The 23,793-nt window shown below is 52.0% G+C and overlaps 1 protein-coding gene across 1 annotated transcript in view; it reads right to left on the reverse strand.

The window, feature by feature from the left end:
• Nucleotides 1-23,793, reverse strand: part of ITPKB (inositol-trisphosphate 3-kinase B) — a 70,405-nt gene that overhangs the window by 16,005 nt on the left and 30,607 nt on the right. Inside the window, exon 3 of the mRNA XM_076334683.1 lies at nt 414-513. Within this exon, the coding sequence (XP_076190798.1) occupies nt 414-513 (100 nt within the window). The remainder of the gene's footprint in view (nt 1-413; nt 514-23,793) is intronic.

The following is a 23,793-nucleotide window of genomic DNA, read 5'->3' on the forward strand; positions in this document are numbered from 1 at the left end:
CTGCCCTGCAGCACCCAACACATTTGCTTCATAGCCTCTGTGTACTCCGTGGTAGGTTCACACCTTTGTCTCTAGGCTCATGCGTGGGGCATGTTTGTGCTGGGCAGCATCACCTGCTTTGCTGTGGATCAGCAAGAAGGCTTGCGTCTCACCCAAAGGACTCAACTTTCTGCTGCTTGAGAAAAAAGCGGCAGTAATAACCCGCTGGCCCTGGGAGACTGAAAGCACAGAGCACTGCACCTTCACATCACCCTCCCTAGCATTTAGGTAAGTCACTCTCCTGGACTAGAGACGTGGGAACTGAAATCTGTGACATTCATGCAGCAGTCAGAAGCAATTCTGGCTGAGAAAGCCCATTAACCTGAGCTAACGAAGAGCCTTTCCACCACTCTGCCCCTCTCCATGCTCCGTACCTGCGTGTCCTGCTAGCTGGATCCAAGGGTACTTCTTCTTGAAAGACATCACAAATGGGGACCAGTGCACCATATTCTTGATCTTCCGCCATGATTTGCTCTAAGGGAAAAAAAAATTATGAAGGTGAATGCAATGTTTCAAGCTTTTACTGTCCGTAAAGTCACTTCAGGCAGCACGCAGCTGTTTTGGACAGGGGAGGAGGCACCGGAGCCAGCGCAGGATGGAAGCAAACCGAGAATCTGCTCTTTTCCCATTGCCCTGTGCCAAGCCGGAGCCGCTGGGCCTCGACTCTACATTCAAAAATCACAAGTAACTTCACTAAAGTGGATGGCGTTACAGTGTTGTTCCAGTTGGCTGCTTCTGCTGCAGAGGGCCCAGCCATCCTGCATTACCTTGTCTCCGCTCCCTGCATCCCTCTGCAGAAGCAGCAGGGACATTAACCCATCCTTGGGTACTGCACTAGATCACGGCCGATGGAGCGGGGAAGGGAGCCCAGGATTTCTACCTGGCCACAAAACTCAACTCCAGCTCCCGCGGGGAACAAGAGACACTCGCACAAGCATGCATAGGCTCACCGCCTGGCTTTTGTTCCCTACTGAAAGGCAGCTGCTTTGTCCATTAAGCTGGCAACCTGCGTGCAGCTGATCCGCCTGCTTTGGCCCATCCGTAACTACATTTTAGAGAACAATTCCCTTCTGACATGTTGTGTTTCTCACCAGATAGATTGCACGGAACTATTTACATGACTGTAATGAGGGCTGCATCGGACATACGAAAGCCTCCTTCGAAGGCTCTTTCCTGCGAGAGTTTTTCCCTGGATTGTTCTGGGGAACATGCCGCCAGTAAAAGGCAGGGGGATGACCTCTTATCTCGGCCCCAGAAGGCGACGGCACAAACAAATCAGGCGAACAATATACAATGGCGACAATGGAAAAATGCCTTCTTGCAGGAGCTGGGACAGACAGACGGCATAGTCCTGGCTGCTCTGAGCTACTGGGTTCAGCTGGAAGCCCACAGATAAATTATCCTCATTTGCTCTGCTCTGAAGGCACAGGAGGGAGCCTTCCAGAAAGCCCAAGTAATCTCTTCCTCGTGCTTGGAGAACTGGCCCTTGTTCCAGTAATGCTTCGCAGACAGGCGGGGAAGAGCCAGCAGCCCCGACTTGCAGTTTGGATGCTTGTCGGGGGTGAACTCACGGCACAGGAATCCATGCTGGGAACTGCTGACATGTTTAAATGGCGAGGAAGAAGCCAGACAAAGGTGTTAGTGTCTAAAGTGTGGAAATTACATCGGGTTACCCCGTGCCGTGCACCAGCCCCGCCAGGGAGCAGGGACGCATCGCACGGAGATGCAGGGGCTGCCCACATGGTGGGGACCAGGAGTGAGAGAGGGGAAGAAGAAAGGTCCTTTCCCACCTCCAAGCCCGGGAGGAGCAGGGTGGCCCTTTCCTGGATGACTGCCCACGGCCGGGAGCGTCCCGGCGCGCCCTGGCACCAGTACAGCAGTGCAGGAGTTTGGCAAGCAACTGCCCAAGCGCGGGGTGACACCGGGCATCCCCTTCGCCCAGGCTCCTCTGCGCCGCTGCTCTGCCGCCCGGCTTGCTTGCTTTGGCAGGGGAGGTCAGGCAGTTCCCTACCTGACATGAGGATGAATGTTTTTATTTCCAAAAGGAGTGCCAGAACTTGTGTGCTTTAGCTGTTCTTTGTTCTCCTTTTGGCAGAAAGCGGGAGGGAAGGGCGGGGGGATGTCCCCTCCTTTTGCTTTTAAAATAGTAACATCCAGTCCTGGTTGATGTAATGAAAAAAAAGGGGAAGAAGAAGTCTCCGAGGGAGTTTGGACTCCAGATGAGCGTGACCCACCTCCTCTAAAACAAGGAGAAGGAGTCCCCCCCTCACCGCACAGCTTAAGTCACTCAGTCCCAGGAAACACGCCAAGGCAACGCGCCTTCCCAAGCCAAGATTTTTTTTTTTCAGTGGTTAGAGCTTTATAGCTAAAACCTTGAGGTACTTCAAAGCACAGGCAGAATGAAGGCAAGTGGCCCCCGAAGCAGGACAAGCCATCCCGGCTTTCCCCCCGCTGGGACTTTCCCAGGAGCGATGCACTCTGCTCCGGCACTGCTCCCAGCGCAGGGTAGTGGCCCCCAAGTCCCCCGGGGAGAAAAAACACCACAAAAACCTATCTGCCGAGCTGAACAAGACAAAGCTGGTCACTGAGCACACCTGCACAAGGAACAGGTAGCATGTCCCCATCACTTTACACCGGCGGGAAACGTTTTCATCCAGACACCACCCAGTTTGACACACACCTTTGGCCCGGCATTTCCAGCCCAAGTTTTAAGGACATGTTTAAGGACATGTTTTATGGAGAGGCTTGAGGCTGCTTCGTCCATCTCAAGTCACTCCTGACTTGCTGGAAATAGGCTGCGAGACAAGTTGTCGCCGCCCTGGGGGTCACCAGCAATTCTGCTTCACGCGGCCCATTCCCCCCCGGCTTCGCAGGGGCAACCACGTGGGCACTTGCAGGAGAGAGGAGGGACCATGCCCTCTGCAATTCCTTCAGGAGCCGTCAGATTTTTGGTTTACGCCTGAGCCCCCTCCCAGTGTTATGAGGGAAAGTTTGCTTCATCAAAAGGAAGCTCTCCCGTGCCCTCAGCCCATCGCATGTTACTGCCCAGCGTGCACAGCTTGTTTTGCAGAGCAGCCTGCTGGGACCAATTTTTTTGGGGGGTGTACGTATCTATACAAAATGTCCAGTTGCTCTGTCGTGGGAATGTTCAAAAGGCAGTGAGTTTTGCAAGGGGCAGCTCCCCTACTAAACCAGCAGCTGCACGACTTCATCTGTCCACTCTCTGGGGCTGCCGACCCACTGCAGAGGAGAGATGGAGGCTGGACCATGGAGGAACAACACTGGCCAATGCCCCTAGCGATCCTGCCACCCACTTTGTCTGAAGATAAATTCTCCCGAGGTAAGGAGATGCTCTAAAAGTTCACCCTTGGTACCTTCCCTACAGCTTCAAGAGAGATGTTACGTGGCTGTGAACCAGCGGCAGGGTCCTTCACAGCCACTGGGGGTGGCTGAGAGCTCCCAGCAAGAGGTCTGCGTTTATTTGAATGCTGGTGTGGGTTCAGACACAGGTGAACATCTCAAAGCCGACAGCTTGGGACCCCAGTCATGCCAAGCCCCGTGTCAGGCTCCTGCAGCCGGCCACGGAAAATCAGAGCCACAAGGTTCACACCACTCCAGTTTGGCTCCACGGCCACGTGCAGGAAACAGCCCCTCTGCACTTGGCGGGCTGCTGCCTCCTGCCCTGCCTGGCACTATTAATATACAAAGGGAGTATTAAAGCTATTTACAGGAAAGAAATCTTCCTTAACCCAGCCTGTTGGGAACCGTAAGGGCATCGCCTCCAGGCTCTTCTGTAACTTTCGGTTTATATTTCAAGGAGTTATTTGTGCGTAGGTCCAGGAGCACAGGCACAGCTGTACGTACATGGAAGAGTTACCTGCAATAACTGCCCCGACTCAGACTAGAGGATTTTTCACCATACTGGAAAAAATATCTTTGCAGGTGGTGTTACCAAGTGATGCTGGTGAAAGGCAGATACGTGCTCTTCTCGTTTGCCTGCAAGGAAGTGAGCACGCAGGTTGTCACACCGAAAGCTGAGCATGCTTCCAACTCTTTTGCATGATGAAAGCCTGCGCCTGCTCGTGGCACCCTGGCACCCTGCTCTCCCCCAAATCCAGCTCTGCGGTTGCTTTCCCTCCCAGAAAACTCACGAAGCCGTGTTGACCGACCGCGCTCTTGCACACACAGCGATGTCATGTAGCCTGTATAAGCAGGGAATATGCACGAGGTGTCTGATGCAATTTGACACTTTTTATTTAAAACCTATTTCAGCATCAGCAAATGCCAACTGATTAGCTGTTAGGTAGCAAATTATTTAGTGACTCTGGAAATATATTTAGTGAGGAGCGGCACTATTTTCCCTAATCGTCTGCCCCATGGAAATGAAGCTGAGCAACTGTCAGAACCAACACTAATAATGAACTTTCAAGGGTTTCTGCAGCACTCTGCCCTCTTACAGCTGCTCGCTAGCTTGCTTTCACTCGCTGCGGAGTGCAGTGCCCCAGGCTGGGGGTGGGATACGGGCCAGAGGATTTAAGCTCTCCCAGCGAGCACCCACAATTGGTCAGTGGGAGAGGAGTGCTGGGAAAACAATTTTATCTGCTGCATGTTTAACTTTACTTATCTGAAGCTTAAAGCAAACTCTAGGCTTTCCCCATCTGTCAATAGAGCTTCATATGGAAAGAACAACATAGGAAAATTTAGTGCCAACCCAGAAGGTCAGAGGATATATTGTGTTTAATTAGATTAGACAAGAAGTGACTGATGAGCTCAGTGCTCGCTGTACATTTTCCCTATAGCATATGCATTCCTTTAACATCTGCTTGAAGGAGACGTGCCTTTCTGGGACTGCCTGTTGCCTCCCTTTCCCAGTGCAGACGCTGGTGGAATTTGACTGGTGTTTCTCCCCGTGCACGGAGCCAGCGGGGTGCTCTTCCCTTTCCATGCGTTGAGCCAGAGAGATAGGCAGTAACTTATTTAATTTGCTGAAATTATGGTTTCCTATGGTTTTACGGGACCAAACGTTCCTGGAAATAGCGGGAGCTGGTCCTGTATTTCAGTGCTGTTTATTAACTAGAGCATGCACCATTAGAGGCAAGATTAGGCAGCTGGGGCAGGGGATAGGGAAGAGTGGGAGCAGCGTTAACAATTTTTCCCACTTCTGGAAAGAACTTCAGCCCCTTTCTCCCAGGAAGATCCCAAAATAGCCTAGGATCAGAAGAGATGGAGAAAAACTGTGAGGAGACAGTGGTGTCTCCAATGCCCACCACTTCCCCTGGCTTCAGTGGAGTTGCTGCAGCCCAGGGGCTTGCATGAGTGACACCCTGGCTTTCCCTTGGCTTTGGAGAAAGCCCCGCTCCTGCAGCACGCTAACATCCAACCACCCCCGGCGTTCCTTGCAGAACTGAAACACCCGGCTGCCCACCCCTCGCCGAGCGCAGCAGCTCGGGAGAGGCATCGCACCAGCCTTGCCCCATGCCCAGCACCCTTCCTTGCTCCTCAGGCACCGGGGTGACTCCCCAAACACCCTCCCGTGGAGCTAGCGTGGGTGGGAGGTGCAGCGGCCCTCTCCAGTCTTCGCTTTCACTTCCAGCTCTTCCAAAAGGAGAAGCGCAGCCGCGGTGCTGCGGTGCCGGGAGCCCCCGCAGGAAGGGGCTTTTGGCACAGCTCAGAAGGACTCCGGGATGTTTCACTCACAAGTAGGAGGGTCGGCGAGTCACTCCTCGTGTCCAGAGCCTTGCTGGTTTAAAAAACAACACGGTGAGCAGCTGAGAAGGGCAGACTTTGCGCTGGAGAGCCCTCTCTTTCAATAACTAAATAAGTGGGGGGAGCATTTGCCCACAGAGTTCACTCTGTGTCAGCCTGCTCCGCAGCCACGCACACGCAGCCAAGGAAAAAGAGGCCATTTAGTTTTCCATGTTTAAAAGAATGAATGTGTTTTCTTTTGGTCTTTAAAAAGTAGTTAAGGTTTCCCTAGTGATGATTGTTTCCCTTGACTGGGAAAAACCGTGTCACTCCAGCCACGGCGAGGAGGCCAGCTTTGTTCATTGTGCTGGGCGCTGGGCGCGGAGGGCAGCGGGGCAGAGCTGGCAGGTACCGCAGGATGCCTCCTCCTGGCGCGTCCTGGCACGTGGGCCACCAAAATGCAGGATCCCGGCCGAAAACCCTCCCATGACATGCTCCAGAGAGCTGGTGTTATGCTCTGCTTGGCTTTGCCATCTCTCAGCTCCTCAAACCTCTCCCTCTGTCAAGGCAGCAATAGAAAGAGCCCAGTGACCGCTTCAGTGTGCACCAGGCTGTGACCACTGACCCTGATGCTGCCAGCAAGAGACAGCCCATATTTTACACCGTCTTCCTCTCATACAAACTCCCCTCATCCTCGCCGACGCATTTGCTTCTGTACTGCACAATGACTAAATAGCCTTGTTTTGGCCAGAGGAGCAGCTTGCAATGGGAGGGCTTTGGATCAGTGGGCATTTCTTGGTTTAGTCACACAAGGCATTTAATAAAAATTTCAGCAGCTCCCCAAAACCTGGCAGAGGCAATGCCAGTCAGGATCCCATGGTGGTTGTTGAACAAAGATAAAGCAAGGCCCAACAACAGACTTAACCCAAGTTAATAAAAGGGAATATAGTTTGATGACTGAAAGGTACTTCTGGGTGCCTAGCAATTCTAGTCCAAACCCACAAGCCCCATGAAGTAGATTATTTTGATGGCTGGGGTGTAGTAGCTTCTGCTGCTTTCTAAGGTCTCCATCTCATTTAGAGAGAGAAAAAAATCCTAATACATACCTTGTTTCTTTTACTTCAGATGCTTTGTTTTTTCAGAATAGTCTCATTTTAGCCAGCAAGGATTTTGCCTCTCGCAGGAGAGAAGCTACTCCCATCTGGCTTTGTAAGGAATGCCCTTTTCTCCAGTGGGACCAGGGAGCGGTCCCACCAAGACCAAAGATATGGGGTAGAGGGTCATAGAGATAAAGCTACTGCCTTCTCTGCCGTCTGCAAGAGATCAGCATGTGCGATAGAGGAGCCTCCGTAAAAATGCCTGAAAGCCAGGAACATCTGCTCGGATCATCGAAAAAATATTCCAGTGTATTGGAAAAAAACAGGAGCTTGTTGCAGGCTCCCTCTTCCTGCTTGTGATGGAGGCGAGGAGAATTAGAAGCAGTAAAGGCAGATGGGTGAGCAGCAGTCCTTCGGTTTGACCTCCCCTATCACAATGGAAGGAAACGGAGCGGCTGTGGGAGCCGGCTGCACAGAAGTCACCCATCGCATATAAGGACATTTGCAACCTCCTCACCCACAAAGCACAAGCTGAGCGCAGCAGCGGCGTGGGATCCACGTCAGCGCCATGCTTAGGGTTAATTGCTACAGAGAGGAGTGGCAGTGTCAGACCTCTCTGCCCAATCTGGGAAAGAAGGAAAGAAGCCGAAAAAGCCTAAGTGAGAGCGAAGGCAAAGCTCTCATTGGAGCTCAGAGTAACTGAGCCTCAAAGCTATGGTTGTCTCCATGAGGCATTTCTTCCTGATGGAGAGCCTTTACTTCAGTAAAGCTGAAAACCTCCCACTGCAGATCAGCCGTAACGGACTTTCCTGTAAAGCTGGTTGAATTATTAATTGCCAGCATTAGACACATTCAGCCTACTTTCCTGGGTGGGAACTGATCCAGATCTGTGGAAATGTATTTGTTACTCATTAAGTACACACAAATAAGGTTTGTTAAGCAATTTTCAGCTTGGAGAAGGTAAGTGAATAATTCAGAAACAGCTAATCACTTTCGGTGGATGGCTACTTAAGCCATACAGTGCCTCTTCCTCAGCAAGCAGCTAGCTTTTAAAAGCCAGCAGATTATAAAAATACTTGCTGGTAGCCAAAAGTGGGCCTCGGTGACTTGATTTGTGAGAAGAGTCCCGGAGCTCCGCAGCCCATCTGTGCAACATGCTAGTGCACAGAGCTGTAGGCAGCCAGATCAGGCGTCCAGCTGAGAAATGTGATGTGCTGTCCAAAGATCTGACCCCGTATCAGGGAATTTGTCATCAGCTTTGATGGAAACTGCTCCGTTTCCATCTGGAGACTTGTGTTTGATTCCTTTCCCAGTTCCAAGAGTATTCACCACTGTCTTTCTGGTTTAGAATTCCCTTTCTGGTCATAAGCTCCTCTAGCAGCCCAGCACAAGTTGGGGACACGGGCTCCTGAGCCTGTGCTGGCTCTGGCGCTTCTCGCTCTCACGCTGCCGGTGGGGAAGGACTCCCCCAGCTTTCCCAGCCCTGCCACTGTAAATCCCAAACTGCTGCTAGCTCCCACATGACCTCCAAGACCAGAAGACGTGCCCTTCTCGACACCGAACAACCGCAACAGTCTCTGGTCGCTTGATTTGAAGTCCAGCTCAGCAGCCTAGAAGCCAGAGCTGCAGTTTAGGATATGGAAGAGATTCAGCTCTTAAAAGTCACAACAGAGTGTCCCGGTGGGCAGTGGTTTGGCAGGGTACAGCCTTCCTGCAAGAAACAATCTTAACACAAGGCGCTGAGCTGTGCTCTTACACGACGGCGAGGTGGGATGGGAGTTGTAGGCTTCGCCGGGTCCTCCCGAGGGATGCCCCAGACCCCTGGGTCCTTTGGGAAGGGGGGTCCCTGGCACAGGGCATTATGTGAAGCAACACAGGTGCTCAGACCAGCAGGAGATGGTAAAATCCCAGTTATTTCCAATCTGGCTTATTTAGACTGGTAGATAGAGTTACTCACAGGACATGGGCTGCCGAACACCCTCTCCTACAATTTGAAGGCAAGTTTTTAGGGATTTAAACCAGGACACTACATTTACAGTCTGCTTAGAGGTATTTTGGGTCAGAGACACCAAACGCAGAAGTAATATCCGTGAGTAGAACAAAGCAGCTGCTAATACTTGTTTTTTGAGTCTTGATTTCTTCCTGTCTGCTTCTGGAGGTGACCCAGAAGGGCTTGGGACTGGGTTGGTCTGCTCTCTGACATGGGCCACGACATGCGCTGCAATGCCCAGAGCTCATACCCCCAACGAAGGGGGTTGTAGACGGATTTTCTCCCCGCTCAATGCTCACACCAGGCACACACTATGGTGTGATGCAACATCACTCATCCGTACAGCCTGATGTACTACCAGGCAGGGTGGACGTGGGCCGGACAGCGCAGCTGCTGACTTCCAGTGCTGTTACAGCCATCTAAGGTATTTCCTCTGGCATTAGCATAGAGGGCATTGATACGGACGCTGTAAATATAACACCCTAGGAGCATAATGTCCATAAGCATTGACGATGCACAAGCAGTGTTATGCAAAACCAAGTCATGTAATGTTAGTGAAGCAATCTGCAGGAGAAGCTGGATGAGAAAGGCCTGGCTTTTAGACTTGAGCTTTCCTGTTGCTGAAACCCCCAGCAGCTCGCGCTGGTCTTGGACACAGAAAACACTTCCATCGCTGTTCCCTCGCTCTGCCCGCTCATGGAGCTAGCTCGCTGCTCTTACGCTATTCGACCATAACTGAACTTCACTTTGTGGAAAATGTGAGTGAGAAATGCATCTCTCTTCCATGAGCAAGTGAAATCTTTGGATGTGTTTTAAGTGCCTTCGGCTGGAGTGGAAAGGCAGAGATGGAAGGGAAGAAAAAAAAGGGCCAGGCAATGGCTGCAGTAATTTGTTTAGAATAAAAAATTTTTTAAATTAGTCACAAGCCCTGAACTTTCTCACATTTACTGGGTATATGAAGTGTAAAAAGCTGATTTAGAAGAGCAGTTATAAGTTTCATAAACATGACTAAACCCTAAAGCTGAATGCTCAACAGGCGTGACCATTTAATTCCCCTTTAAATCAGTTTAGCACTTTCATTTGTGTTTGGAGTCCCTCATGTTTGGATAGCACTTTGATGATTTAAAGTACTATTTAGAGTTTTATTGTCTCTCCTGCTTCGGAGCTGGGACCGCAAATCCTTTGCTAAGTGGCTGGAGGAGTTTCTGCTTGCACAGGAGCTGCTGGGAGCACCAGCCTGCCTCAGCTGCGGCTCACCGGCACCCCCAACACGCTGCCATGGGACGAGCCCCTTTTCCTAGGGAGCTCCTAAATATAATCAGCAACCAGGAGCAACTCCTCCAGGAGTGGAAATGCAGTTTGATGCTTTTTGGTTTCAGATCCTTACAGAAGGAGCATATTAGAAAGAGAAAGACGGTGGCTTTGGGAAACCTCTTTGCCCAGCGAGGGACATTGCAAGCAGCCAGGATGCCGCAGGCGCGTGCCGGGGCAGCACACACCTCCCATGCCATGCAGCATCCTCCCTGCAGCTGCAGACCTGCTGCGTATGCACTGTGCAGTGCCCAAGGCACCTCCCCAGGTGATTACGCACAGCCGCCAAGGGGCCTCTCTCAAGCAGGAGGCCTGACTCCACATCCCGCGGGCTCCGGTCTTAAAACAGCACTGACCCCAAGTACTATTAAAAAAAAGTGATCTAGACCTGAAGGCAAAGAGAGGCTTGTCACAGGCATCGTGCATCCATGGACCAGCCCCCCCTTGTGCTGCAAGGTGATGTGCAGGCAAGGGCAGTGCAGGTCAGCTTTTACAGCTCTCAGCATCCGCTACTCCTAGCACCGGGGCTTGTGGGCACACACAGGGCTTCTCTGCACCGGAATGAGACATAAGTTCATTTGCCATGGACGGCTTCTAAGCCCACCTCATGGGCACTCCAGAGACAAGGGCTTTCTCCTCACCAGCTTTCTGGCTGCACTGCCCTGAACGGGTACAGGAAGAACAAACCTTGCACTTTAGGAGAAGCTGCTCACAAGCACTCCTTCCTCACTGGACACATCAACCAGAGGCTGTGCCAGAGCCAGGGGCTCCCAGGAGCACAGCAAGGCCAAGCTAATTACAGGGATTCAAACACTTTCAAACACAGAGCATCTCATATGCTCAGCTGCTCGTTCCCGATTCCCCACACAGCAGTGTCAGGCTGGGAACAGGGAGCATATCCCCATTGACTTCAGCCAGATTACCCCGTTCCCTGTCCGTGCGGATCCAGACCCTGCTGCGCCCATGCTCTTTCAGGCAGAGTGCTCATCACCACCACACCTGGGAGCAGGCTCACCCAGCCTGGTGAGGACAGGGGGTGGCACAAGCTCAGTGGAGTGAGAGCACTGGCTGTGCGTGGCCGCTGCACCGTGCGGGTACGAGTGACCTTGGAGAACAGGATGGAGGGAGGAATTCGTGTTAACAGCACACTTCAGCTGCCCCCCAGCCCATTGCAGCAGAATGTCTGACGGTGAGCAGACCTCAGCACAGCACCAGCAGTAATTTTATCCTCGGCTTCATTTTCAGAGTTAAAGCCCTACGCACACCCCTTAGCCATTTTAGTTATGAGTCACCAAAAAATGCCAGCTTTAGCAACGCGGCTCAACTTCTGCAGGGCTGGGTACGTACCTCCGCCACCAAAGCCAACGTCCTGCCACGCCTGCCTGGTGCGAGAGCATCCGACGAGTGTGCCAGTGCCGGCTGGGCAGCCCTGCGCCGGGGAAAGGCCAGTGGAGCGGTGGGGGAAGAAGCCGTCACAGCATCAGGCAAGGAGGTTTCTTGCTAGCAATGCGCCACGGGGGTTTCCTATGCTGCTGCTTTTACTCTGCCTTTGAAGCTTGCGCGCAGAGCCGGCAAGCCCCGCTGCACCCCGGCACACCCCTGAGCCCTCAGGGAAAGGGACAGGATCCCTGGAGACGCAGAGAGGGTTACCCAACCCTACATCCCGGTGTGGCACGCGGGGTTGGATTTTCCAACCCAACCGTGCGCTGACATGCAGGGGTGGGGCGGGGGAAGAAAAAGAGGATTTCAGCTGTAAACTCCTAAGAAATGGAGGAAAAAACATGCTGCTCCTATATACATGACCCCGATCAACAGGGGAGTCTCCCATGAGCTGGTGTGTGCGATGCCGCAGCGGTGCCAGCTGGGGGGATGCTGGGTTTTTGGTGGAAAGAGGAACACAGAGGCTGGCAAAGGAATTTGCTGCTTCGGTGCATGTTTACAGCCTTCCACGGCGTGCTGGGGAGGAAGCGGTTTCTCTAACCCAAAGGGGAAATGCTCGTCTGAAACAGGAAAATGGAACTTTCTTTTGAGCATTAATAATGGAAAATCGCCTCTGCAACGGCTGTCTGTTGAATCCCTGGGCGTGCAGTGGGGAGAGGATGCTTGGGGAGAAACACCCTGCCCCACTGTTGGCTTGCTTGGGACCCCAGGTAGCCCTGGGGAGCTGATGCTGGCACAGGCGCAAGGGGGAAGATGCTGGGGTTTTGGGGGGGCAATGGCAGAGTCACTGAGCACCTAAGGACTCTGACATTGCCCCAGCCGAGCGGATCCCCCCCAAAACCCCAGCATCCCCCTCCCCAGATGCGGGAAGAGAGGGTCTGAGTACCACAGCGATGCTGGCAACACACTGGACGCACACTGGACACACAGGCAATTCAGGTTCTTAATTTAAAGAGAGAGATCCGATTCCTTCTATTTCTTTTTTTTTTTTAAGTGAAATTGTTTCTAAACTAAATATTTCTCTTAAAAGAGGCTATTTTTAAGGCAAGCGGCACGACACGGTATTTATGGACATAACTCCAGCGCCAGTCCCCAGGTACCGATTTAGCAAGCAGCGGCTTCTCACTGATGAGCTGCAAATGACTGCGGCATCCTTTAAAGAAGTAGAGATCATGGGTTTCTTATTAAAATCCAGCTAGCCTTTCTCAGAACAGCACTGTTATGGTTGAAGAGGATGCTCGAGCCATTTTCTGGTCCAAAAAAGGACAAGAAGATGAAAGGTAGTTATATCTAGCCATATAATCGCGAGGGCACTGGCAGAAGCGATACAATGAACCCATTATAAACATGGGTGTAGCAAAGCCAGAGTTTAGCTCATTGTGTCTTACCATTTCTAAATATATTTTATCTTGGGTGAAGAGCAAGAGAGAATAGAAATGAATGTAGGGAAGGCGCCCGGTTCTCCGAATGACCGGGGGTTTTGGTAAGGCAGGAGCCCACAATCTCTGAGGCTGCGTCTGTGGGCAGCAGCCGGTTGTTGAAGTCCTTCTGCTGCAGGCGACTATGCTTAGCTCCTCTTAGAGGGTAAGGGAAGCAGAAGAGGAGGAAGAAAAACTTAGTCATCTTCTCCCCTCAGACATTTGCTGTTCATTTACTTCAGCAGCACATGAATCACTTAGTCACTTGGTCTCCTACAGGCTTTTTCTAATTTTATTTTTCCAAATCAAAATAAAAAGAGAAAAAGGAGGTTCCTTCCCAAATAAGCAGCTAGTGGAGGAGGCTGGGGGGAGTGAGCAGTGAGTGGCCAGGACTTCACCCCACAGTTCAGCCGGCTGCTGCAGACACCCAGGAGAGCGTTTGCAGAGTGCAGGAGGAGAGGGCAGGCGCTGCCGCTTCCTCTCGCTCTGGCTCAGTGACAGCTTGATGAGCTGCTTCAGCAAGCCAAGGTGCAAAGTATCCTCTGCTGCCTCCGGAGCTGAGATCTGCTTCATGCCCCCCTAACAGGCAGTTGGTACCTGCCCTCGCAGTGAAATCATTTGCAGTGTTACAACACACCGCTCACGCTCCAAGTGTTTTCCAGCAGCAAGGCAAGAGGAACCTTGCCACCTAAACTACACGTCCAGCTTGGATGTCCTCCATTCTCCAACCCAGAAATACCAAGGGCAGAGCAGCAATTCCTTTGGGGCTGATTTTAGTAAGCCAGCAACCATAGCCCTCGCATTAAAGGAGTCCTTAAGGTTAGTGACTTTTGCCAAAACTGGCTTGCTCCAACGGTGCCGTAGGAAAACTCAGGACAGCTAGTGCCCTTCCAGACTCCTCTCGCCCTCGGGAGCTCAGAAAGCCCTTGGCACTTGGCACCGTCCCTTCCTCCAGTGGCAGGCACCAGCACAGGCACCTGCACTGAGATGCATGCCGGTGCCAAGACGCTGCCTCAAAAGGGAGAGCATGAACGACAGCAAGAAACAAAAAGCCTCTGAACGCAAACGCAATCGAGAGACGGGCTTTTGGTTTCTCCCCTCCGCACAGCATCTCGAAGGGTCTGAGGACAGGAAGGCAATCCCCAAAACCCATCTTCTTCCCCCATCACAGAGCAAACCCGCTGGCGTGGCGGTAACCCAGCGCATTTTACAACTGACTCGGGATGGGGTTTTTGGAGGGCTCAGAAGGCACCCAGGTGGCTCACAGCTTCCTGTTGCTTCAGCTTTACTACAAAGCAACATAAATAGGTCTTCATTCTTTGTTGATGTTTGGTGCCGTACAGCAAAACATGCATTGTTAACCTAAAAATAGGAAACGCTGTGGCAGCTTTGAAGAAATTCAGCGTTTTTCCTGTACTGATACAAACACAGTGGCCGAGTGCCAGATGCCTCTGTCCTGCTTTGAAGACCGATGAAATTCTTTGCGACACTCATAAATTACTGCTTTGTTAGCACCCGGCAAGCTCCAGCGACACCAGCAAACCCTGGTATTTCCTTCTTCTCCCTCGTAAGGGCGGGGGGGAAACTTAATGTTACATTTCATCCCCGCGCAGAGACGGACAGTCCCGCTTGCCTATCGCCGAGCCGAGCGCAGGCGGAGGTTGCTAAGACACCCGCTGACGCACAGCCGGGCCCCACTTCTATATTTTTCCATTACACGGTGTTGAAGCTTGCAGAGCAGGAGGTAGCTTTCTTGAGCGAGCTATCGAGAGATCAGCGAGAGACAGCAGGATCCTGCAGGGCATGCTGTGCGCTATTTACGCTATGTTTAAACGAAGGAGCGCACGACAGAGCCAGAAATCTGCCTTGTTCAGAATAAACATGCGCACGTTTTCAGATCTGGCTTGGAAAAAGGGCACACCTACTACTACACTTCTCAGAGTGCGAGTATAGAAAAGCCGAGATCCCAAGCAAAGCGAGGTGCGGGTGGAAAACCAAAAATTCCTGGTGGCTTTCCCTGGGGAGCACAGCGGTGACTCCTGGGGGAGGATGCGCTGGCACAGTCCCCACTCCAAAGTGTTACATGCGGTACGTGGACGTGCTGGGACCAGGGCAATGTGGCTGCACGAGCATGGGCACTGCTGCCACTCCCTTTACTGGGGTCCCACCCGCAAGGATGCCCACCTGACTGCTGGGCCATCGCCCCCAGTGCAGTTTAAGGGGGCTTAGCCAGCCCTGAACGTGCTTGGGGCAGACCTCTGCCTTGCAGCACGGACAGAGAGCAGCAAGCAGAGCCTAACCAGCCACAGCCTGAGCAGAAACGTGACCCCATCCAAGAGCAGCCGCTTGCTATAAGGTCTCTCCCAGCTCCATGCTTTGGTGGCTCTAGGGGTCAAGTCTCTCCAGGAGATGTTAATCTTAGTTCATGGACTGATTTTAACCCACCCGCAGCACCGAGGCTCCTCTCCCACTGCCAGGTGCCGGCAACCACGGGGATGGTCCCTCAAGCAGCAGCTCGGGGCAGCAGCCTGCCCAGCTTCTGCAGAAAGCCAGCGCTATGTGACACCTCTGGTCATGCCTTATCTATCTCCCATGGCAGCTCGAAGCTGCAGGCCAGACTTGTGAGCTACTAAAAGCCACCAGACACAGAAATTTATGCAGTTTTTAACCTCCCCAGAGCCTCAGAGATGGGCAACTGAGGATCATCAAGCCAGTTTTTGGGCATACCCACTCCAAGTACAACTTAAACATTTTAGAGGATGGAGGATGTTCCCTAGAAGTCCAGCTAACCATTGAACTGGTTTACACATCTCCTCACGGTGTAATTTCATTGTGGCAATTCAGGATTAACATTTTAGGGTTAGAGTTTCCTCTTCGGTTCAGTTATTGCGCTGTGTTCGCAATCCTATTCGTGCCTCCCTGGTGTGGACAGAAGTACAAATCTCAGCATTTCGTTCCCATGCAGGGATCTCCTGCCCTGCAGGGTTAATTCCCCCACCACTTTGGGGTGCTGTGCAAGTATCAAGGGGCTGCAGCTGCTATCACAAAGCCACCCCACTTAGCAGCGTGCTGGCTCCCAGTGTGGCAATCCTGTCCTCGGAGTCAGGGACTGGCAGACAGGCGTAGAACTAAAGTATTAGTTCAGTGGTACTGAATCATGGCTTAGGAAACCTCCGCTTCCTGAAGGAAAAAAAAAAATGGAAAAAATCCCCAGGCATTTCCAAGCTCTTGAGTTGCTCCCGTTGTTGGAAATGGAAGGAATGAAAGGAAGCTACAGAAAGGCAGTTTCACCTATGGGACGATCTCGAGAAGTTCCCCTTATCTCCCTTGGAGATTCCTATCTGAAAAACAAGTCCAGCTCTTTACAGAAAGATGCTGAGACCTTCACAGTCTCAGACTGAAGAGTACCAAGATCAACTAGAAATCAGAAGTTACTTTTCAGTACTTCAGCTTGGGGCTAGTTGCTTTTTGGCGACTCTGCTGAGGTCCACTGCCTGGCTGGCTAGCACTGTTCGGAGCCACTGTTTGGCCTGTGCAGGATAAGACCTGATTGTTTTACTGCAAACAAAGTCACAACTATGTGCAATAGCATACGGCTGCCAGGGTCTCTCAGAGATGTAATGTTAGAGGTTCCCTGGCCTTACAAGGAATGAGAAGGAGAGATCTGCAGAAAATAAGCTGTACTGCTTTGCAAATGCACTGTCCCTGTCGCATGGCAAGCTACTAATAAAACCGATATTTGCATTTTTTGCATAAGACCATTTTGGATTCACTGTTCCTTCACCTGCACAAACACCAAGACTCTCTGCATGAAAAACAAGTCAGGAAGCTACTGGTGAGAAAGTGGCATTTCTGATGCTACAGCTACAGGAATTACTGAAAAGGCTTCATGTGCTCCCTCTTAGAGCCCGCAAAGCGCTTCAAACCGTGGCCACCAGAAGACATCTGAGTCCCAGTGACAGCTCTGTCAGTGGAGGAGGCTCACACCTCCTTGCCAATGCTACACTGGCACTACATGGCTAGGATGTGTGGCTAACTAGGGACACGTCCCCAGGCCACCACCAGAGAGGAGGATTCATTTCTCCTGAGCCAGCATCTCCGAGATGGCTGAGCAAAGCCGCTGCCGGCGCTCTTCCTGTGCATAGGTCCCGGGCCAAGAGTGCGATTGCCACCCCGGGGTTAGCTACCAACCACACACCAGCACTTGCAGAGCTCTGCACAGGAGCTATGCAAATCTTATGGCTGAATCCTCTCTGTTCCTAAACACAAATGTAGTTGCCCATGCAAAGATGGTGCACCAAGCTAGGGACTGCCTGGCCCGTTGCCACAGCCCGCTCACCCCTGCTTGATGGGAAGGCAGGGACCCTCAGCACCCAGCGGTGCCACCAGCCTCAGCTGAAGCTCCAGCTCACGAGGGCAGATGTAAAAATCTCACAAGACCTAAGTCTGTGAGTGTTGTTGCCCAGGCAGTGGTACGATGGACACAGCAGCAGAACCAAAAATCCATAAATAAAAGTATTTAATCTTGGCCAATACATGCCTATGGAAACAGCAGCACAGGTCTGTCCCTCTCACGTGGTCGTAGGGGGACATGGCGCAAGTAGATGGAAGGTGTCCTATTTTATTCAGCTTATAAAAAACTGTAAGCTTTTTAGGGCGTTACATTCAGTCATTCTGGAATGGAAAAGTTTATATGCTGGAAACAGTGTCTTGCTAATGAACTAAGGTATTTTTAATAGCCAGGGTGTTAGAGGTACTAACAAAAAACGTGTTGATGAGGTGATTATTTGTGATGCCCGCTGATGTCCCAGACAACAACAAAGTACTCACAAGTCAGTGACTAGCACATCCCGGAGAACTGGCTAGATCTGGGGCAGGGTAGAAGGGGGGATTTCGGTTTTCTGTAGAGAGATGTAGTTAAAAAAAAGGGTCACTGAAAGCATCTGGAAAAATGACAGCTGCAGCAAGCAGCTAAGAGTCTCATCTGGAAGATGCAGGTCCCATTAAAGGGTTGTTAATTTGAGTTCAAGCAGCTTCAAAGGAAAGGAGCAAAAGTACTCGCAGAACCGAGGATCTGGGCAAAACCAGGAGGGAAGCTGCAGCCGTGTTTCAGCCGCACAGCAGCCAGCGGTGGGATTCGGGATTGGCAGCAGAGCTCACCACGTGGGCTCTCGGTTTCAAGCAGAAAGCTTTAAATGTGGGGGGGACAGGTAATGCACACGTGGGGCACACTCCTTCGCTCCACAGCATTTTCGCTTCCTTAGATCGGGAAGGGGACAATATAAAAAGTTACCTACTCCAAGGGACTGGTCTGAAGAGCTGGATTTAGTGAGTCAGCCCCGGGTCTTGTCGAGTCATTGGAAAATATGAACACCCCCCCCCCCCCTTCAGACAAGCCCGCCCTTTGTACGCCAGAGATCCCATTCAGGTTGCACAGGGCCCTTCACTGCTCCTGTGCTGCGCTTGGGCCATAACGGGAAGGCTGTGATCTGGGGGAACCACGCTGCCGCAGCCGGGCACAGGAGAGCAGCCCGCACGCTGAAAGCATGGGATAAATTCGCCCCTGGATGAGTTTCTCTTTGCAGAGCCCTGTTTGAACCACTTTCAGGAGCTGTGTTACGTGTCCGCAACTCTTAAAGCACCGAGGTGCATTGTCTGGCTGTTATTTAACCTTGTAATAGTTTCCACCCAGGTAAATGAAAGCCATAGGGGCAACCTGTGCCTTTCAGCCCTGCAAGAGAGCAGCCACACCAGCCAAGCATGCCATGCTCAGGAGCCATGCTCCACCCCTACCAAGGGGAAGGAGGACAGGAAGAAATGGAATAAAAAGCTTGAACTGGAAGTATGTCCTAAAGCTCAGGGTCTGAGGCACCGCTTTGCCCTTTGGGTAGCCGCAGAAAACGGTAGCGTGCAGCAATCGCATGCAGCCATCTCAGCTGCATGCAGTGTTTGCGCGAGTTGATACCAGAGCTGTGATTATTCGAATTAAAATGGCATTTCAAAACCAATCAGGTGCCCACTGTGCACTGTGTCACGTCCTCTGTGTATACATGGCCAAAGCTATTTCCCTCCCTGACCCATTCCTATCCCGCACACACAGCACTTGCTTTTCTCCACCTCATTTTCTGCTGGAGGGACACTGGAGACTCACTCAGCACCTCACCGAGGCCATCTCTCGCAACTGAGAGCTCCAAGAAAGAGCCAGGCACTTGCTCCATCCCCACACTGGAGCTCCGTGCGCGGTAGCAGCCCCGTGCGGGTGGGATGCGATGCCGGCGGCGTGCCCGGCAGCCAGCTCTGATCCTGGTCCGCCAGCAGCCAGAATTCACTGTGCTATCACTTTGGCACACTCCTTCCTTCCTTGGCAAGACAGGCCAGAACTAAACTTTTCCATTGAGACGGGTAAACAAAGACTTTGCTTTTTCCCCTGTAACAAAGTTTAGCCCAGGAAGTCACATGAGCGCAGTTGCATCCAGCATGTATATCCAAAATGGCTCGAGCTGCTGGCAGCGTATGGATGTACAAAACCTGTTACAGGACAAAGCTCTTCCCTGGAAATGCACTTCCACCAGTGCATGGAAGTACACCAGAAACATCCCGTCCTTCTGCGTGAAGGCCAAATCTGACCCCTGGCTGACGCGGATTCCCCAGCACACACCACGTATCGGGGAGGACACGCTGTCACTAAGACCGTCGGAGCTGGCCGCATGCCCTGGCTCTCCCCACCGCTTCCTACAACCCCCAAACGCCTCCCCCTGAACTGCTATCATGCATTCACCCGATGCACAGAAGTCACCCTCAGCAGGACACTGAAATGCGGGTACAGGCACAGCACTGCTGGAGGAGCCCAGCCCCAACAGCCAGCCTGCAGACGGAGGCTGGAAAAATTGCCCCGCGAAATAGCTGTGCTCCGGAGTACGGAGAAACAATGAGCAGTTTGCCTTAGAGTCAGCAGAAACATAGGGATTTACTGATGGTCATTTTCTGCTATTAGAGCAATAAACCCACTCGACAGTCAGCCAAAATGCCAGAGAAAAAGAATGTGAGCTTAGGGAAAATAGGGGAAAAAAAAGGTGTTATTAGACCAAAGTATTTTCCAGCGATGTTTAGAGGCAGTTCTGAGCCCAGCAGCGATCAGTCAGAAAACCCGCTACCTCTGAACTTGTGCCAGGCTACCCCTGCAGCTATTGGGCTTCCCCTGGGCTTCCTCACCCTGCACAGGCTTTGCAAGCTCTGAAACACTGGGAAATTCATCTGAAGCACTTGAAGAAGGTAGCAAATGCAGACTACTCCCTTTCGCCTTTCCAGGGAGGCAGGCAGGGTAGGAGGTTCAAGGGTGGCAAGACAACAGCACAAGGTGCTGACTCGGCAGTCCGCGGGGCTGGCGCTGTCCCGAGTCTGCATTTTGCCTGCTGAAAAATAATTTCCATTGATGCCATTATTACTGCATCCCCACTTGTGCTCCTTCTCTTACCTCTCTTCCCTCCTTGCTAGGCTTTTCTGGATGTTTTCCAACGGAGGACATTGTCCCAGTAACCTCGGATCTACATGTGGGGAAAATGCAATGTAAACTGGCCAGGTGAGCAGACCTGCGGTGGCTCTGCTTCTCCTAAACCAGAACCCCTGCTGCTGGCTGTGAAGGTGCCTCCAGCACGGGCTGCTGACAGCAGACAGGATCCGACACCTTGTGATCTTCTTGCTGAGCAACGGGACATTTCCAGCCCCTATATTGGGGCTGCCCAAGTACACGCAAAAAGCTCTGCCCCTATCTTATTCCCGGTAAAAGTGTAGACTTGGAGGCGTTTTGCTGGAAAACCGCTAATAAACCCATTTCCCGTGGATCTGGGGGCTGTTGCCTCAGCTGGATCCTCTGCTCTGGAGTCTCCTAACATGACCTCATGTTGCAACATGCTGCGGCTGCCTGGCGGGAGCCAGCGACAGCCGACTCCGGCGTTCCCACTCGATGGCTCGCTCCCTGCGGAAACGAGCTGTCAGGGCTGCGTGGCCAGGATGACAGCTTTGAGTTGTGCGGCGCTCCCAGCGTGCTGCCCATGCCCGGTGGACGGGCAGGATCCTCGCACCAGGTACTTTCCCCAGGTCCAGCAGGCAAGCTGTTTTGTTCTGATCCCACCAGCTGATTTTGGCAGCGGCGAACAGAGCAGCTAACTCAGTAGGTCGGTGCTTGCTCTCAGTGACTGGGGAAGGCGAGTCGGCATAGCTCAGGGCTATCAAACTGCTCCTTCATGCCAAGCATTCCCAGCTCGTGCTCAGAGATACGGAGGTCCCAGGTCGAAGCCCTGCCAGACCAGCGGAGCACTTGTATCACACAAAGGGCAATGGTCCCTCTCCCCGCAGGAAAGAGTGGCTTTCCAGGACCAGCAGTTGGCACAGAGCTTTCCAAAACTGAGGGCTTCCTATCCCCAGCCCGGCAGCCAAACGACTGTGCACTCCCTATATACACCAGGCACCATCCCAGCCCTACATGGGCTGCACGTATGGCAGTCCTGGTTTCTAGTACCAGTGCCTGCCTTGAGTAACCATTAAGCAGCATACACAGTTGTTCTCAGGCAGCCAGGCTACCTGAAAAACACCCCTCTCAAACCCACGAACCAAACCTAGTGCAAGGAGCCTGCAGCGGACACGTGCTCCCAGCGCTGGGGAAGATCCCCCTGCTTGGGGCTGAGCGGAAACTCAATTGCAGAAGTGAGACTGAGAGGCAGGAGGAGGGCAGGAGCTTTGCTGCCCTGGCACTGCCGCCCGGAGCGTGAGTTTGCCATGGGGTGGGCAGCCTCGCTGGAGCATGAGGCTTACCCCAGAGCTCATCTTGAAGACGACAACGAGAGCAAAAGCTTTTGCAAGACATATCCATGACGCGGGACTAGGTCGGACTACCATGATCCATCACCGCTTTCTGAATTCAAGGCCAGGCTGCGATGTGTACTCACACTCGTACCGCAGCAGGCTGGAAACTGAAAGCCATGGTGATGATCCAGCTGAGGGGAAAGGAGGAATCAGCCCGACGTGTTGTGATTTCCGCTCAGCCCTGTTGACTCCTGTAGTTACTGAAGTGGCACTGTTTGTTGATGTAACAGGGACTGACTCAGTGGGAACAAACCCCAAGGGAAAGGTTCTTCTGAAGTATTTGTTCCTATTATTTACTCCGCGGCTTAATCAGACATCTCTGCAGAAAAATCAGCAAGTACCTCCCCTCGCAATTTACTGAAAATGAGGTCACCGGCCCCGATTCATTTACAAAGAGCTTCCTAGGAACCAAAATGCTGCAGCAGAAGAAAGTGAGCCCTCATCTTTCGCATCCTGGGACTGTCACCACCTAAAGCACGTATTTTAAGCGCCTGAGCCTGAAAAAGCAAGTTTGGTTTTTTTTGCCTGGGACACACTTGCTCCAGCTGCAGACAGCAAACGGGGAGACATGAGAACATGCATTTTTCACTACAGCTGCATGAAAAGTCAGGTGGTGACGAACTGCGTATCCACGCCACATGCATCATCAAGATTTACTATCAAACACAAAGTTCTGACAAGGAAATGTCGAGATTTGGCTTCATCCTTCCAGTCTGATGCAAAGCTTCCTTTGAACTTTAAGCTTTTCTTTTCACTGTTGAGCGTTAACATCTGCTATTTCTATGGGATCCAGAGGAAACTTCGCAAGAGCAATCTAGCAGACAGCCATTTAGCACAACCACATTTCTAAACTACAGGGCAACCATATTAAATTAATCTCTTTTCAACACACACACAGAGAAGAAGAACAGGAAAGGCAGAGGCCCCAACACCTCAAGAGCTCTAGTTTGAGATTAGTGTTTCACGTGAGCGACATTTTTTCAAAAAATAAGCAGTAGGTCGAAAGCCTAGCCCCTAGATTGATTCAACTTCAAAAAAGCAATGCAAAACCACCCACCCTCAAATCGGTCACGAGCAAGAAGAAAGTCACTGGCTTGCTTGGAAAGCCCCCATCCCCCCATTCCCAATGCCTCAGTGCCCCCCAGCCAGGCATCCAACACAGGCTTGTAGCGCCCGGGGTCTGGCAACAAAGGATGTTTTCAAGGAAAGCAGTTCGGTTGACAGCTGAGCTATCAGCAGATAAATGCACAGAAAAGAAAGTTACAGCTTCCCAGAGAAGCAGCTCTTGAACGACATTCCCACCTGACGAGTTTCCCCTCTTGCACAGCTTCCTTGAGGTTTGCCTTAGATTTTTGATAAGATACTGGGAGTTTACCTACCGAGGAATTGTCCTCCGGGAGAAGAGTGACTACATGAGCATTAAAGCTTTTGTATCAAGTTTTTCAGAGGCACACAAGTGCTTCTCTCCACAGTTCATTACCCACTGCTAGTAGCTTCAAACCTATGCAGTGCCTTCATGCCGCTACGTTTGGCCATCAAGTGTCCACTGATCCTCTCTGGGCTGCGGGACACAAACAAGCGGGTACCTACAGAAACCCAAACCTCCACCCCAGCCCCTGGGTGTAGAGGTGGGCATGTAGATGTGACTGCGAGCCAGCCATGCACGCTGCAGCCCATGTGGAAGGAGGCAATCCTGATTTGCAAGGCGGCTGCTGATCCCTGCCTCCTCCCTCTGCCCCCATTTTGCTCTGGCAGAGCAGTCCACGCACAGGAATCCCTCACGGCCGAGACAGCTGCTACAGCCAGCACAGAGACCCTGGACCTAAGGCATGGAGAGGGGCATCAGGGCCACACATCCAACGCAACCCTGAGGCAGATTTTTCAATCTGTGTTTCTGGGTGGTGCCCCACAAGAAACTGGGAAGGTGTTGTAAAGTCGTTATAACCTGGCA

The sequence above is a fragment of the Aptenodytes patagonicus genome, chromosome 3, assembly GCF_965638725.1.
Source record: "Aptenodytes patagonicus chromosome 3, bAptPat1.pri.cur, whole genome shotgun sequence".
Lineage (NCBI taxonomy): Eukaryota > Metazoa > Chordata > Aves > Sphenisciformes > Spheniscidae > Aptenodytes > Aptenodytes patagonicus.